Source organism: Carcharhinus amblyrhynchos, chromosome 12 (assembly GCF_965287045.1).
Source record: "Carcharhinus amblyrhynchos chromosome 12, sCarAmb.v2.hapA, whole genome shotgun sequence".
NCBI classification, from domain to species: domain Eukaryota; kingdom Metazoa; phylum Chordata; class Chondrichthyes; order Carcharhiniformes; family Carcharhinidae; genus Carcharhinus; species Carcharhinus amblyrhynchos.
Genome location: NC_137335.1, coordinates 83945171 through 83963013, shown reverse-complemented (window position 1 = coordinate 83963013; position 17843 = coordinate 83945171). Strand labels below are relative to the sequence as shown.

Below are 17843 nucleotides of genomic sequence, written 5' to 3'. Positions count from 1 at the left end.
GACAATCTGATAACAAAGGTAATTCTCTGATGAATGGTCATCCAGACTCGAAACGTTGGGCGGGATTTTCCGGATGCACTCACTCCAAGGCCGAAAGTTCTCGCCTGAGGTCTGTTGCATGGTCCGCCCCCGCCTGCTACGATTCCCATGGTGGGCAGGATGGGAAAATTCTGCCCACTGGCTCTATTCTCTCCTCACAGATGTTGTCAGACCTGCTGAGATTTTCCAACATTTTCTGTTTTTGGTTCAGGTTCCACTCCGCAGTATTTCGCTTTCATGTTCAGGTAATTCTCTAGCCTGACTGCATCCATTCCGATGGAGCATCTCAGAATCACACAATTGTTACAATGCAGAAGAAAGCCATTTGGCCCATGGTATCTGCCCTGGCTCTCTGAATGAGCATTTCACCTCATGCCATTCTCCTACCTTTGCCCCTGCACATTGTTTATTTTCACATACTTGTCTAAATGCCTTTTGAATGCCTTGATTTAACCCACCTCCACCACACTATCAGGCAGCGCATTTCAGACCCTAACCACTTGCTGTGTGAAAAAGGTTTTTTTCATCTCTCTTTTGCTTGCTCCAAAATATCAACCTACCTTTCGAATACTGCTTGACCTGACAGAATATTTAGAGGTATTGGCTGGTCGGTTATTTATGTCCAGAGAGAGACATACGGGAGGCATCTACACCTCATCAGATAGATGGCACCTTTGATGAAGCAGCACTCCCTCAGTTCTGGTAAATCAGCAATTTGGAGCTCCAGTGACGATAGGGCCCATGGCAGGAGGGGTCGGTCTGGCTGCCTGTCTCTCTTCCACGATCTCAGTTTTATCCTGAACCAGCCAGGAAAAGGCAAGATACACGATGCCTCTGTGATAGTTGGGCACCGCGAGTCTTTTGAAAATATGAATAACACAATCCTAACCATACACCTTCATTTCTGGTGATGCTCGATTGTCCACTTTGACAGCTTTTGAGAGGATGTGATTGTTCTGAGACGGATGAAGGTTAAGAAGAGAAATAATAAAAAATAATGAGAAGATATTTTTTATTCATGGGTCTGGGCACCACTGGCTGGGCCAACATTTATTGCCCATCCCTAAGCTGACTTTGAACTCACGCATTTTCACAGGGCATTTAAGAGTCAACCACATTGCTGTGGGTCTGGAGTCACATATAGACCAGACCAGGTAAAGATGGCCGATCTCCTTCCTTAAAGGACATTCACAAAAATGGCTTCGTGGTCATCATTAGATGTCAGATTTTTAATGCATTCAAATTTGATCATCTGCTTTATTCAAATTCAAACCTGGTTCAGCAGAGGATTACCCAAGGTGTCTTGATTACTGGTCTGATGAAGGGTCATCCAAACTCGAAATATTAGCTCTATTCTCTCTTCACAGATTTTCCAGCATTTTCTGTTTTTGTCTCTGGGTCACAAGCCCAGTGACAATACCATTACACCACCACCTCCACATTGATAGAGCAAGTAGGGGGAAACTATTCTCTCCGGCAAATGAATCAGTCAGAGACTTTATCTGCAAAAGAAATCCGGAATGCACAGCTTGAGGATGGGTGTCAGTAGATCCCATTGTACTTTCCAAAAGGTAACAAAACATGCACTCAGGGAGACTAATTTTCAAGGTAAGACTAAACATCTCTTTCAAAGCCAGTGCAAGCATGTTGGGAGTGGGGAAGTGGTTTTCTAAGTTGTAAGATAGTGTCAATCTGAGACATGGGACTTGATGTAAGATCTAATGAATATAGAAGCTTTTGGGTTGGCACGATGGTACAGTGGTTAGCACTGCTGCCTTACAGTGCCAGGGACCTGGGTTCAATTCCAGCTTCGGGTCACTGTCTATGTGGAGTTTGCACATTCTCCCTGTGTCTGCGTGGGTTTTCTCCCACACTCCAACAATATGCAGGTTGACTGGTGAGGCTAAAATCGTCCCTTAGTGTCAGGGCAGTAATAAGGTAAATATGTGGGGTTATGGGGATAAGGCCTGGGTGGGATTGTTGTCGGTGTAGGTTCAGTGGGCCAAATGGCCCCCTTCTGCACTGTAGGAATTCTACGATAACTCTACGGAGTGCTACTGTAGCTCTGGGGGATAATGTTCTCATCTCAGGGTTCAGAGGCTGTGGATTCACATCTCACTCCAATAGCTGGCTCAGATCCAATCTGACCTGACAATGGAGTACTGAGGGAATGCTATACTGTCGTAGATAGAATGAGATGTGAAACTGAGATGGATGTGAAAAGGTTGGGTAGCAAGAAAGGCAGAATCAGGCAACTGAGTTGAACGACCTGCCATGATCCATAATGGGTCATTGACTTCAGGAAGCGTAATGGAGGACATGCCTCTGTCTATATTAATAGGGACAAAGTAGAAATGGTCGAGAGCTTCAAGTTTTAAGGTGCCCAGATCACCAACAACCTGTCCTGGTCCCTCCATAGTTACAGTTAAGAAAGTTCACCAATGCCTCTACTTTCTCTGAAGACGAAGGAAATCTGCCCTGTCCGCTATGACTCTCACCAACTCTTACCAATGCACCATAGAAAGCATTCATTCTGGTTATATCACAGCTTGGGTATGTCTCCTGCTTTGTCCAAGACCACAAGGAACTACAAAGGATTATGAATGAAGCCCAGTCCATCACTCAAACCAGCTTCTCACTCATTAACACGGTCTACATGTCCCACTGCCTCGGAAAAGCAGCCAGCATAATCAAAGACCCCACACACCCCAGACATATTCTCTTCCACCTTCTTCCGTTGGGAAAAAGATAAAAAAGTCTAAGGACACATAACAACCGACTCAAGAACAATTTCTTCCCTGCTGCAACAGATTTTTGAATGGACCTACTTGCATAAGTTGATCTTTCTCTACATACTAGGTATGACTGTGACACTACATTCTGCACTTTCACCTTTCCTTCTCTATGTATGGTATGCTTTGTCTGTATAGCGTGCAAGAAATAACACTTTTCACTTTATACCAATAAATATGACAACAATAAATCAGATCAAAGAATGGTGGGGCAAGCTCAATGGGCTGAATGGCCTCCTCTTGCTCCTATTTCTCAATGTTTCTATGCAAGTTCTCCTGGACCGAGATTCATCCATCAATTAGCATCACAAAAAAAGGGAAATGACATAGAGTCTGAACTATCGAATGGTTACAAGGAGATACATACATATTTCTAATAAATAACAGGAAAAAGGGATATGTGAAACAGGCGGGGAGGTAGATTTGAGAGTAGGGAGAGATCAGCCATGATCTGATTGAATGGCGGAGCAGGCTCACAGGGCTCAATTTGCCTACTTCTGCTCCTCATTCTAAATTCCATGACTGTATTGCCGTGGGAGCTTACTGTGCAGAAACAGGCTGCCACGTTTCCCACATAACGAGACTTTAAAATCGAATTAGGATGGCACGGTGGTTAGCACTGCTGCCTCACCGGCGCAAGGATATTTTGGCCCTGGAGGGAGTGCAGAGGAGGTTTACTAGGCTGATACCGGAGTTGAGGGGGTTGAGCTATGAGGAGAGGCTGAATAAACTAGGCTTGTACTCGTTAGAGTTTAGAAGAATGAGGGGAGATCTCATTGAGACGTATAAGATGATGAATGGGATGGATAGGATAGAGGTGGAAAGACTCTTCCCGCTCAAAAAAGACAGTAGGACTAGGGGGCACAGCCTCAAGATAAAGGGGAGGCGGTTTAGAACGGAGTTGAGGAGGAACTTCTTCACTCAAAGGGTGGTGAATCTCTGGAATTCTCTGCCCGTTGAAGTGGTGGAGGCTGCCTCGCTAAATATTTTTAAGAAGCAGGTTGATGGGTTCTTGATAAGAGAGGGGATTAAGGGTTATGGGGAGAGGGCGGGAAAGTGGAACTGAGCCACGACAGATCAGCCATGATCTTATTGAATGGCGGGGCAGGCTCGAAGGGCTAGATGGCCTACTCCTGCTCCTATTTCTTATGTTCTTATGTTCTCACAGTGCCAGGGACCCGGGTTCCATTCCAGGCTTCGGTTTCTGTCTGTGTGGAGTTTGCACATTCTCCCCGTGTCTGCGTGGGTTTCCTCCGGGTGCTCCGGTTTCCTCCCGCGGTCCAAAGATGTGCGGGTTAGGCGGATTGGCCACGCTAATTTGCCCCTTAGTGTCAGGGGGACTAGCTCGGGTAAATGCATGGAGTTATGGGGAGCGGGCCTGGGTGGGATCGTGGTCGGTTCAGTCTCGATGGACCGAATGGCCCCCTACTGTGCCGGAGGGATCTACGTCTAAGTGTCTCACTGGCTGTAGAGGAGTTTGGGAATGTCCTGAGGATGGGGAAGGTGATATCTAAATGAAAGCCCAGGCCAACAGCAAGGGCAGAAAGTCACCAGGAGGGATTTTGACACTGATTAAAATCTGAGCATAAATTGTTGTTGGGGGTCGGGGGAGATGTTGTTTGGATACAGTTTGGGATACTGATGATGAATTTACCTCCCAGGAAGGCTCCAGTGAAGAGGAATTTCCTCTTGTGCCGCTTGATGAAGCTCCAGAGGGACCGCAGCATGTCTCCGGCCGCCTGTCACCGTGCAGGGAGGGTGGGAGCCTGAGGGCCGAGGCCTGGGCCGGGACTGAGGGAGGGAGGCCAGCCGAGCCCGGGAAGCAGCGAGCCGCGATCACCCAGGCCTCAGCGCCGAGGCCCCGACTCCGGCAGCCGCTCCGCTCCGGGCTTTGCCCAGGGATCCGGATCGGGTAATCACCGCCGATAAAGTCCCCGTTCCCCGGCCCGGCCCCGGGAGCGGCGGCTTCTCCTCTGTCTCCGGAGCCGGCGGCGGGCGATCCGAGCCGGGATTTCCGATCCCGATCCGGACTGATCGCCTGAGCGGCACGGATCCGGCTCCAGGTTTTCCCTCCTCCCGCCCCGCCGGTGTCTCACCGATTCCCGTCCGCCGGCCCCAGCAACCCGGCTCCGGCGCCGCAGGTTCCGGCCCCCCGGGAGACAGTCCCCTCCCCCCCGCCCTCTCCCCTCTCCCTCTCACTCAGTCTCCGCTCCAGCAGGATCTCTGCGTGGAGACATTTTCCTCACGGGGAAGGTCGCTGCCCTGTGATCCGCACCTCCCCCCCTACCCCGGACCCCCAGCGCTCTCTGAACAGGAAGGTCCGTCCCGGAGATGTGTCCGGGTGGAGGCTCTCACTCTGCCGGCGGGGACTCGCCGCCCGCCCCCGGGGCCGCTCTGCCTTCACCGGGAGCAGCGAGCCGAATGGAGCCGGCCGTGGGGAGAGGATTCCGGCCGCCAGAGCGACTGGAACAAGAGCAGTGGATGGAGAGAGCACTGAGCACGGTGAGGGAGGGAGGAGTGGGGAGTGGAGGGGGAGGGGGAATGGAGGGGGAGGGGGAATGGATGGAGAGGGGGAGGGGGAGGGGGAATGGATGGGGGGGGAGGGGGAATGGATGGGGGGGAGGGGGAATGGATGGAGAGGGGGAGGGGGAGGGGGAATGGATGGAGAGGGGGAGGGGGAGGGGGAATGGATGAGGGGGAGGGGGAATGGATGGGGGGGAGGGGGAATGGATGGAGAGGGGGAGGGGAGGGGGAATGGATGGGGGGGAGGGGGAATGGATGGAGAGGGGGAGGGGAGGGGGATGGAGAGGGGAGGGGGATGGAGAGGGGAGGGGGAATGGATGGAGAGGGGGAGGGGAGGGGGAATGGATGGGGGGGAGGGGGAATGGATGGAGAGGGGGAGGGGAGGGGGATGGAGAGGGGAGGGGGATGGAGAGGGGAGGGGGAATGGATGGAGAGGGGGAGGGGGAATGGATGGAGAGGGGGAGGGGAGGGGGAATGGATGGAGAGGGGGAGGGGAGGGGGAATGGATGGAGAGGGGGAGGGGAGGGGGAATGGATGGAGAGGGGGAGGGGAGGGGGAGGGGAAATGGATGGGGAGGGGGAGGGGAGGGGGAGGGGAAATGGATGGAGAGGGGGAGGGGGAATGCAGGGGGAGGGGGAATGCAGGGAGGGAGGTGGGAAGAAGGAACAGAGGAGGAAGGGAAAGGAGGGAGGGGGAGGAGGGATGGGAGGAAGGGATGGAGGGACGGGGTGAAGAGGGGAGGGGTGAGGAAAGATGGGGTGGGATGGGGTTGGGAGAGGAGGAGGGGTATATGCAATCTCCTGAGAAAGTAGAACCTTCTTAATAATGTAGGGATGAGGAGGATAGTTTGTTAGTGATCTGAAGACCTAAAAATGTGAAGCTGTCCATTATTATTGGTCTCCATTGATGTAGACAGGGGCATAGGTATGTGGCTAGGGCGAGTTGTTTTCAGTTTTAAATTTGTCTATTAGTGTCACAAGTAGGTTTACATTAACACTGTAATGAAGTTACAATGAAGATCCCCTAGTCGTCACAGTCTGGCACCTGTTCGGGTACGCTGAGGGAGAATTTAGCCTGGCCAATGCATCTAACCAGCACATCTTTCGGACTGTGGGATGAAACTGGAACACCCAGAGGAAACGCAAGCAGACACAGGGAGAACGTGCAGACTCCGCACAGACAGTGACCCAACCAAGAATTGAACCCCGGTCCCTGGCGCTGTGAGGCAGCAGTGCTAACTTCTGTGCCACCAAATTGCCCTTGTTCTATCTGTTCCAGAAGATTTGCAATAAGGAACGATGGACTGACCAATGCACTGTGGGACAACAATGCAAGACAAATGTTTCTTTGGAGGCAAGAAAAGATATCACTTAGGGAAGTGACGCCGGTGCCATATGATGCATCACCTAATGGACTGGTCCTTGTGACCACAAGCTTAGCTTATTCTGATTCCTCTCTTGCTCGAGGGTACCGAGTGGATGGACAAGTCATCACATTGTCAGACTGGCAGCTTTTTCAGCTGATAAAATGAGATTCATCATTCTACACACACGTTACTCAAAGTTTTTCATTGCTTGGCTCAACGATGCGATCAGGAAAAGTCTGTGTGAGTTAGATGCGGACCGAGATGCCGGTTAATCCTCTGCGTAGGTAGTGAGAAGCAAACATTTTAAAGAGTTTGTCGAATTTGTTGATCGGGAGTGGGTTCAGCGGATCAAATCTGTAATTCGACACTGGTTGTCATTAGAGGAGACTGCAAATTGTATTTTTGAAGTGTGGCCTGCTTTGTTCTCGTACTTCATCAGCACGGATTGTCCAGAATATCCTTATGATCGATGAAGAATAGCAGGAAGCTGATAACGTGCATGCCAATACCACCTAGCGTATAGAAACATAGAAGATAGGAGGAGGCCATTTGGCCCTTCGAGTCTGCTCCGCCATTCATTAAGATAATGGCTGATCATCCAACTCAATAGCCTAATCCTGCTTTTTCCCCATATCCTTGGATTCCATTTGTCCCAAGTCTATATCCAGCCGCCTCTTGAATACATTCAATGTTTTGGCATCAACTACTTCCTGTAGTTATGAATTCCACAGTCTCACCACTCTTTAGGTGAAGAAATGTCTCCTCACCTCCGTCCTAAATGGTCTCATAAGAACATAAGAAATAGGAGCAGGAGTAGGCCATCTAGCCCTTCGAGCCTGCCCCGCCATTCAATAAGATCATGGCTGATCTGTCGTGGCTCAGTTCCACTTTCCCGCCCTCTCCCCATAACCCTTAATCCCCTCGCTTATCAAAAACCCATCAACCCGCGTCTTAAAAATATTTAGCGAGGTAGCCTCCACCACTTCAACGGGCAGAGAATTCCAGAGATTCACCACCCTTTGAGTGAAGAAGTTCCTCCTCAACTCCGTTCTAAACCGCCCCCCCTTTATCTTGAGGCTGTGCCCCCTAGTCCTACTGTCTTTTTTGAGCGGGAAGAGTCTCTCCACCTCTATCCTATCCATCCCATTCATCATCTTATACGTCTCAATGAGATCTCCCCTCATTCTTCTAAACTCTAACGAGTACAAGCCTAGTTTATTCAGCCTCTCCTCATAGCTCAACCCCCTCAACTCCAGTATCAGCCTAGTAAACCTCCTCTGCACTCCCTCCAAGGCCAAAATATCTTTGCGCAGGTGCGGCGCCCAAAACTGCACACAGTACTCCAGCTGCGGCCTCACCAATGCCCTATACAGCCGCAGCAAGACCTCCCTACTTTTATATTCAATCCCCCTCGCTATGAAGGCCAGCATCCCATTCGCCTTCCTGACCACCTGCTGCACCTGCAAGCTGGGTTTTTGCGACTCATGCACAAGGACCCCGAGGTCCCTCTGCACCGTCGCCTGCTGCAGTTTTTTGCCCCGTAAGTAATAATCCTTCCTACCATTATTCCTACCAAAGTGGACCACCTCACACTTGCCAACATTAAATTCCATTTGCCATTTCCTGGCCCATTCGCCCAGCCTATCTAGATCCTTCTGTAGACTCTCCCCACCCTCCGCACAATTTGCCATTCCCCCAATCTTGGTGTCATCAGCAAATTTCGACACCCTACACTCGGTTCCCTCCTCCAGATCATCTATATAAATGGTAAAAAGCTGATGCCCCTGCACCGACCCCTGGGGCACTCCACTAGTCACCATCCGCCAATCCGAATAGCACCCGTTGACCCCCACTCTCTGCCTCCTATTACTGCGACCCGTGGTTCTGGACTTCTCCACCATCGGGAACATCCTCCCTGCATCTATCCTATCTAGACCTGTTCGAATTTTATAAGATTCTCTGAGATCTCCTGTCATTCATCTGAATTCCAGGGAAAACAATCCTAACCTAGTCAATCTCTCCCCATGCATCAGTCCCACCATACCCGCAATCAGCCCGATAAACCTTCGCTGCACTCCCCCAAGAGCAAGAACATCCTTCCTCAGAAAAAGAGACCAAAGCTGCAACAGTACTCTAGGTGTGGCCTCACTAAGGTCCTGTATAGTTGTAACACATCCCTGCTCTCAAAACCTCTCGTAATAAAGGCCAACATGCCATTTGCCCTCTTTACTGTCTGCTGCACCTACATGCTTATTGAATCATAGAAGCCCCACAATACAGAAGGAGGTCATTTGGCCTATCAAGCTTGCACCAACCCCAATCCCACCCAGGCCCTATTCCCACAACCCCATGCATTTATCCTGCTAATCCCCCTGACATTATGGTCGATTTATCATGGCCAATAAACCTAACCTGCACATCTTTGGAAGAAATATGGGAGGAAACTGGAGCACCTGGAGGAAACCCATGCAGACATGGGGAGAATGTGCAGACTCCACACAGGCAGTGACCCAAGGCTGGAATTGAATTTGGGACCCTGGTGCTATGAGGCAGCAGTGCTAATCACTGTGCCGCCCATCAGTGACTGGTGCACAAGGACACCCAGGTCACGCTGCACACTCCCCTCTCGCAATATGCAGCCATTCAGGTAGTATCTGCTTTCTTGTTCTATGTTCCCTGTTGTTGAAGAAGCCAACCTGTACCTGAGCTGGATATTGTGCTGCTAAACATGGTATGGAATGGCTCACTTTCCTGAATACCCAAGGGAAGAAATAACAAGCAACCTCATCACTTACATGCAGGCAACAAGCACCTATCTTGACCTGACTGCTCGCTTTTTCTGATACCTGAGTTTGGATAGCGAAGATCTCGTGTTTGTTCCCCTGGCTAAGTGAATGGGAGATTTCCAGCTTCAAGAAACACTGTCAGTTGATGGTCTATTGTATTCTCATACAACTCTTTTATACAGGTTTATTTCTTTGTTGTCACAAATAGGCTTACATTAACACTGCAATGAAGCCACTATGAAGACCCCCAAGTCACCGCACTCCAACGATCTTATTCAGAAAAAATCTCTTTCAGATGTTTAGAACGTACAAGGAATTGAGAAAGCTCTACATACTGGTTTCATCTGCAAATTATGACAATCAAATGTGTAATAGATTTAACCAAATCCAAAAGGTCACAATAAAAGAACATTTACTGCACGATTTAACTTTGCAGTCAGTCTTTTATTGGGATCAGCTGTGGCATGAATTGTAAGACTCATACAAGCGAAATTGTGAAAACATAACTAAATTGAGTTTATATTGGATGGCAGCAGGAAACAATATCCAGATTCAATTTACAGGTCAAGTTACAGAGTTAAAGTGAGCGTATGAATCCTGGCCCATGTAATTAAATCAAAATGTCAGTACTCTTGAACCAAGTAGTCAAACAATTTGAGTGGACGTCTTTTACGTATTTTCAAGTCTTGACTGAATAAGTGCTTTCAACAAATACGGGGAAAATGAATACAGTAGGCAGTATCATTTCAAGGTAAAAATGCTGTGAGGTGAGGGGTTTCTGCTTTGACAGCTCCTGGATTAACGTTTCCAACAATAGTGCGTTGATTGCATTACCTTTGGGGGAGAGGATTTTGTGTGTCCACTGCCCATTCTTTGGACTCGAGGTGGAGTCAGGGCTCCCCCTGCCGGAGTCTTCAACATATCATTGATGAAGACGAACATCTCGCCAGGGCTATCCCCACACCCCCACTTCTTGCTTTCAGACAACCACACAACCTCAAACAGACCATTGTTCGCAGCAAACTACCCAGCCTTCAGGAGAACAGTGACCACAATACCACACAACCCTGCCACAGCAACCTCTGCAAGACATGCCGGATCATCGACATGGATACCATCATCACACGTGAGAATACCGTCCACCAGGTACATGGTAAATACTCTTGCAACTCGGCCAACATTGTCTACCTGATACGTTGCAAGAAAGGATGTCCCGAAGCATGGTACATTGGGGAGACCATGCAGACGCTACGACAACGGATGAATGAACATCGCTCGACAGTCACCAGGCAAGACTGTTCCCTTCCTGTTGGCGAACACTTCAGTGGTCACGGGCATTCAGCCCCTGACCTTCGGGTAAGCATTCTCCAAGGCGGCCTTCACGACACACGACAGCGCAGAGTCGCTGAACAGAGACTGATAGCCAAGTTCCGCACACATGAGGACGGTCTCAACAGGGATCTTGGGTTCATGTCGCACTATCTGTAACCCCCGTGACTTGCCTGGGTTTGCAAAACCTCACTTACTGTACTGTCTGGAGACAATACACATCTCTTTAACCTGTGATCAGTGCTCCTTCCACTCACATTATCAGCCACTTCAGGTCTTGAACAGCAGGTTAGGTGTAAGGATTCGCATTCTAATCAGTAATCTCTAAACTGTCTGTGCTTTATATGCTCTGTCTGAGGCCAGAACTCTCCATTCACCTGACGAAGGGGCTAACCCGAAAGCTTGCGAGTATATTATCAAATAAATAGGTTGGACTAAAACCTGGTGTTGTCAGACTTTTTACTGTGTTTACACCAGTCCAACGCCGGCATACCCACATCAAGGAAGAGCAGCCAGATCTGTCGACTTTTCTTGTCTGTTTCTGCACATTGTGTTTTGTGTCGAACTCTCGGAGGTTAACACCATGGCACCCGCTGTGCGGATTCCCAAATTCAGCGAGGTGGAGGCCTGACAAGCAACCAAGACAACCGAAATGGCTCTTGCAAGAGCACCCATATCATCCAATCATGCAGTGATGCAGGAAGGCTGACCAACTACAACGCACAGCAAAATGCTCTCTCCTGCCTTCACAATCCTGCCGTTGTTCAATACTTCATAAATAAAGGCAAGGTTTGAATCATGAAGCTCTGACTGACACACTGAATGCACATTATGCACATTGAAATCAGCCTGCTATATCCTCCATTCGAGAAATGGGGGAATTATAAAAGCTGAAATTTCAAATGAAAGCACTGCTGGAAGCACACAGATCAGGCAACGTGAAGGAACGAGTTTAATGTTGCAAGTTTAAGTTTATTTATTAGTGTCACAAGTAGGCTTACATTAACACTGCAGTGAAGTTACTGTGAAAATTGCAGAGTCACCACACTCTAGTGCCTGTTCAGGTACACTGAGGAAGAATTTAGCATGGCCAATGCACCTAACTAGCATGTCTTGCAAACTGTGGGAGGCACCCGAAGGAAACCCACGCAGATATGGGGAGAACATGCAGACTCCACAGAGGCAGTGATCCAAGTCAGGAATCGGACCCACATCCCTGGCGCTGTCAGGCAGCAGTGCTAACCACTGTACCAAGGCAAACTGCTGAACAGGTTAATGTTCCTTGAACCTGACCATCGATATTGTCAACACTAAGCAGGGTGACCAACCATCCCATTTTATATGGATTGTCCTGTAATTTCACTGATTTTCCTGTGTCCAGCTGTTGTAATTTGTCCTGTATCTTTGCAGGATCTCTTGTGCATCGCTCTGCACAGCTGCTGGGAATCTCCCCTTGATGTATCCTGTGGGCGTTGGTCATTTTCACTGTGTTCCTATTGTTGGTTACAGGGTCAGGTAGGAACATTGGATCATCCGGATAGGAAGATTGGAAATGCCAATGGAATTTTACTCTTTTGCTGAGTGGAATATTATTATAGACACTCCTTGCTGTCATGACCAAAGTGTGTCTCATTTATATCCTCCAGAGGTGGTCACCATGACCCAAAGCTCCATCACATAGCATTTTGTTCAAGAGCACGATTGCCGCCTGCTCGTCAGTTCTCAAAGGAAACAGATAAGAGACAACCTTCCTGTCCAGGATGTCCTGAGGCATAGTACACTGGGGAAACCATGAGACGCTACAACAACGGATGAATGAACACCGCTTGACAATCACCAGACAGGAGTGTTCTCATCCTGTCTGGGAACACTTCAGCAGTCACAGGCATTCAGCCTCTGATCTTTGGGTAAGCGTTCTCCAAGGCAGCCTTCGTGACAACGCAGAATTGCTGAGCAGAAATTGATAGCCAAGTTCTGCACGTTTGAGGACGGTCTCTACCAGGATCTTGGGTTCATGTCACACTCTCTGTAACCCCCACGACTTACCTGGGCTTGCAAAATCTCACTAACTGTCCTGGCTGGAGACAATACACATCTCTTTAATCTGTGCTTGGCCCTCTCCACTCATGTCGTCTGTAGCTTTAAGGCTTGATTACCTGTAAAGACTCGCATTCCAACCTTTATCTAGTAAATTGAGTTTGTGTCTGTATATGTCCTGTTTGTGAACACAGCTCCTCACTCACCTGAAGAAGGAGTGACACTCTGAAAACTTGTGCTGCCAAATAAACCTGTTGGATTTTAACCTGGTATCGTGAGACTTCTTACAGGGATTTACTGATAGGATTGACAATCAAAGTGGTGAACCCCTCTCTGGCAGTATCATCTCTTCTGTGTCTACAGGAATGGAATTGTTCTCACCATAGTGGGCCTGATTAAAGTTGACCAACCCAACTGGGATTCTTTAGCATCCCTAGCCATCAATGTCTGCCTTTTCTTTCTACACCTGGGAAAACGCAATCTGTTTTGTAGTCATTGAGGGAAGCAATGCCCTGGTGGTATTATCGCTAGACTATTAGTCCAGAAACTCAGCTAATGTTCTGGGGACCTGGGTTCGGCAGATGGTGGAATTTGAATGCAATAAAAAATGTATGGAATTAGGAACCGACTGATGACTATCTGATTCACTAATGTCTTTCAGGGAAGGAAATCTGCCATCCTTACCTGGTCTGGCAATGTGTGACTCCAGGACCACAGCAATGTGGTTGACTCTCAACTGCCTCAGGCAACAAGGGCTGGGCAATGAATGCTGACCAGCCAGCCAACAATGCCATGTCCTATGAAAGAATGAAAAAAATAGAAAGCATCCTTTCTGGTTGTATCACAGCTTGATATGGCTCCCGTTCTGACCAAGACTGCAAGAAGACTACAAAGAACCGTGAAGGAAGCCCAGTCCGTACGCAAACCAGCCTCTCATCCATTGACTCCGTCTACACTTGCTGCTGCCTCGGAAAGTAACCAGTGTAATCAAGATGCTTCACACCCGAGACATACTCTGTTCCACTCCTTCCATTGGGAAAAAGATACAAAAATCTGAGAACACGTACCAGTTAACTCAAGAACAGCTTCTTGAGTCAGCTGGTAGGTCAGACTTTTGAAAGGACCTTTCTCTTCACCCTATCTGTAATTGCAGCACTATATTCTACACCTTCTCCTTTCCGTCTTCCCGATGTACTCTATGAGCAGCGTGTCTTGTCTGTAACAGCTCCCAAGAAGGAATACTTTTCATTGCATGCCAATACATGTGACAATAATAAATCAATTCAATAAGCCCAAAATATTTTCTGTAAAGAGAAAATACATATCTGGGGCATAACCTGTTGAGAGGGACAGACAACAAAGTTGACAGCACTTATTGTAGAATTGGGCAGCATCAGCAATTCAGTTACATGTCCTGAGGTCTAAGTGGAGATCAGATTCCAAAATCGTCTCATGGCATGATATGTGATTGGCCAGACAGACCATTTTGTTCCATGTTATCTTTTGACCTCTTTGTCTTTTTATTTCCCTAGGGATCATTCCTGTCATTCTCCCCTCCCATGTGTCTTTGTCCTTCCAGCAAGATTATCGCTGTCTTTGGGTTTGGATATGCTGTGACAGATAAAGCGGCAGTGCATTATGCTGGATCTATTGCAGCAACACCAATGCAGCATCCCTACAGGGTTACAATGAAACGCAGAGTCTGACTTAGACAGCTGCTCCTAAGTTTATGATTGAAATGACCATTGCAGAGGAATCTAGTACTGGGGCTGAAACAGGCACAAACAAGAGACATTTTTGATTTAGAAAATGTCATTACAGCACAAACAGTTGAGTTAATGCCAGCTCTATATAGAGTGCTCCAGTCAGTTGCCTTATACCACTCCATCCCCACCGATCTGCAAGTTTATTTCCCTTGAGTGTTCATTCACTTTTATCTTGGAGGGCTGTGAGAGCAGTGGAGACAGGGTCACTGATGATCTTTAAAGCTGAATTAGATAGTTTCTTGATTGACAAGGACGTCAAAGCGTACAGGCGATAGGAGGTAAAGTGGAGTTAAGGCCACAATCAGACCTTATTAAACGGTAGAGCAGGCTCAAGGGGCCGAGTGGCTTACTCCTGCTCCTAATTTGTATGTTAAATGTTTCTTTCAAACTCACAGGCAGAGAGTTGCAGTTCATTACCATTTGCTGGATAAGAAAGTTCTCCCTCACATCCTTCCCCTATCTTGTCATGATGCATCTATTTTGCCTGTTAAATTTTTAACAACATTTAAGAGGCCAGAAGTCAAGGTGGCACGAGAGTATCATTGCAGAGCAGACAGCCTGACTGTAAGAACTCCCTGTTGTGGGAGTTTTAGGACATGAACTATAGATGCTGAGAGCCAATCTTCTCAATCATATTATCTTGGTCTTTGCTGAATGTTGACCCTTCTTGAATTATTTTTGAATAATCAATTGTTTTAGGCAGGATGCCTTGGATATAGCTGTTTAAATTATTTTAGTTGGGCATTGTCCAAGTTTTATTCTTTGAAAACCTCAGCGCTTCACTCTGAAATAAAAGAATGAAATGGGGATGAGGAGCATATCAGCCATGATTGAATGGCAGAGCAGACGCGATGGGCCAAATGGCTTAATTCTGCTCCTGTATCTTGTGAATTCGTGAACAAACTCTTAGTTTGTTTTACACATGAAGCATTTTTACCATCACAATGTTTTGTACAAATATTAAGCTTAAGGGGTTTTAAATCAAGAGTCACGGGTGTCTCGTTTGAAAAGAAAAATGGACAGTTACCGAGGCATTGTGCAGTTAGAATTGTAATGTATTAAATATTAGCATCTCTATAACAATTATGTTGAAACTTGTGTTGTATTTCAGACGTGGGGTCAACTAATGTCCTGGGCAATACACTCAAACTCAAATTATCATACAACAATTTAACAGAGTACAGGAATGAGAGAGAAGATCTGGTGAATTGGTGCAGCAACAGTAATTTCTCCCTCAATGTCAACAAAACAAAGGAGATTGACATTGACTTCAGGAAGCGTATAGGAGAACTTGCCCCTGTCTACATCAATGGAGACAAAGTAGAAAGGGTCGAAAGCTTCAAGCTTTTAGGTGCCTAGATCACCAACAACCTGTCCTGGTCCCCCCCTTGCCGATGCTATAGTTAAGTAAGCCCACCAATGCCTCTTCTTTCTCAGAAGACGAAGGAAATTTGGCATGTCCATTATGACTCTCTCCAAATTTATAGATGCACCATAGAAAGCATTCTTTCTGGTTGTATCACAGCACAGTATGGCTCCTGCTTTGCCCAAGATTGCAAGGAACTACAAAAAGTCGTGAATATAGCCCAGTCCATCACACAAACCAGCCTCCCATCCATTGACTTTATCTACGCTACCCCCTGCCTTGGCAAAACAGCCAGCATAATTAAGGACCTCACGCACCCTGGACATTCTTTCTTCCACCTTCTTCCTTCGGGAAAAAAAGTACAAAATTCTGGGGTCTCATACTAACCAACTCAAGAACAGCTTCTTCCCTGCTGCTGACAGGCTTTTGAACGGACTTAGCTTGTATTAAATTGATCTTTCTCTACACCCTAGCTATGACTGTAATACTACATTCTGCACTCTCTCGTTTCCTTCTGTATGAAAGGTATGTTTTGTCTGTCTAGCGTGCAAGAAACAATACTTTTCACTGTAAATACATGTGACAATAATAAATCAAATCAAATTCATTGTATCTTAGCAGGTTACTATAAAAGTATCAAAGACTCCACTAAAAGGGTAACAAAAGCTCTATTACACCTTCTCAAAACTTTGTTACAGAGAAAGTATAAACTTATTTTGTTACACACAAAGTACCCAAACTCTGTCCTACAAAAAATACCAAAAATCGTGGCTTGGATCTAAATAACACCCCTTAAGGGGCAAAGTGATCAGTCCCCCTTTTGGTGGTTTCTGCTGTCCACTCTGAGTCCCAGCTCCAGGGCACTGCACCTTTATGACAATTGTTCCGGCAGGCTGTTGGTTTTGATGTTCCTTTGTCTCCCCTTCTTATGATCAATGCCAGCAAGATCTGTATGCTTCCAGCCATTCATTGGACAGGCATTGATCAATCAGTGTCTTTTTGGTCATAAATACTCAGGAAGTCGTGTCTCTCTCAGGAGCACAAGTGTGTACACTCCAGCCATAGCAACAGCTGTGTCTCACATGAGGGTCCATTCCAATCAGCTCCCACTCTCACTCTGGCTTATTTTTTTGCTGCAGATCGCAATTCTTTTATAGCCATCGGGCTTTGCAGGTGTCTTCATCGATACCCATCAAGCTGCACTTAGAATGGTGGATTCAACAGAAAGAGCAACTTCACAATCTGAATTGGATGTGTCCCTTCACCCACCCCCTGAAGAAATTGTACTGCCCTTATTGGAACTGAGACTCACTGAACACAAAGCTCACCAGATTCATCTGGACCAGTTAACTGGTCTCACCTCGTGCTGGTGCTGCAGTCTGCCTCTAGGCATCAAACTCAAAAGGAAGGTTACGGATCTGTGGATGTGAATTTCACTAAGCCGAACAACTACCAATCTTTACCTTAGCACGCACCTGAATGTTGTCTTGGGCGAGATACTAGGGGGCTATCTACCTTCTTCAACCAACTCCAGCAATATTCACCTATCTCGGAAGAAACCTATTGAAACAAACTCCATGGGTGGATAGGGGAAATGTATGCTTTTAGAAAAGTGGGAAAAGCACTGAGTATCAATACCATTGTTTATCACCAGAGGGTGGTATTGGTATTTGAAATAAAAGCTCTCAAAAATACACAGCAGGTCTGTCAATGTCAGAGTCATGATGTGGGTATGCCGGCGTTGGACTGGCGTAAACACAGTAAAAAGTCTGACAACACCAGGTTTTAGTCCAACCTATTTATTTGATAATATACTCGCTAGCTTTCGGGTTAGCCCCT

At 47.3% G+C, this 17843-nt stretch overlaps 2 protein-coding genes across 3 annotated transcripts in view; one reads left to right on the top strand and one right to left on the bottom strand.

The window, feature by feature from the left end:
* The window catches only part of pex3 (peroxisomal biogenesis factor 3), a 33854-nt gene extending 28969 nt beyond the window's left edge, over nucleotides 1-4885 (bottom strand). Inside the window, exon 1 of the mRNA XM_080200856.1 lies at nucleotides 4486-4885. Coding sequence (XP_080056982.1) covers nucleotides 4486-4558 — 73 coding nt within the window. The 5' untranslated portion in view covers nucleotides 4559-4885. The remainder of the gene's footprint in view (nucleotides 1-4485) is intronic.
* Nucleotides 4886-5130: 245 nt separating this feature from the next.
* adat2 (adenosine deaminase tRNA specific 2) overlaps nucleotides 5131-17843 on the top strand; it is a 36028-nt gene continuing 23315 nt past the window's right edge. The window contains exon 1 of one of the 2 annotated variants that reach the window (XM_080200855.1): nucleotides 5131-5333. In XM_080200855.1, coding sequence (XP_080056981.1) covers nucleotides 5163-5333 — 171 coding nt within the window. In that variant the 5' untranslated portion in view covers nucleotides 5131-5162. The remainder of the gene's footprint in view (nucleotides 5334-17843) is intronic. The other variant, XM_080200854.1, reaches the window with a different exon arrangement.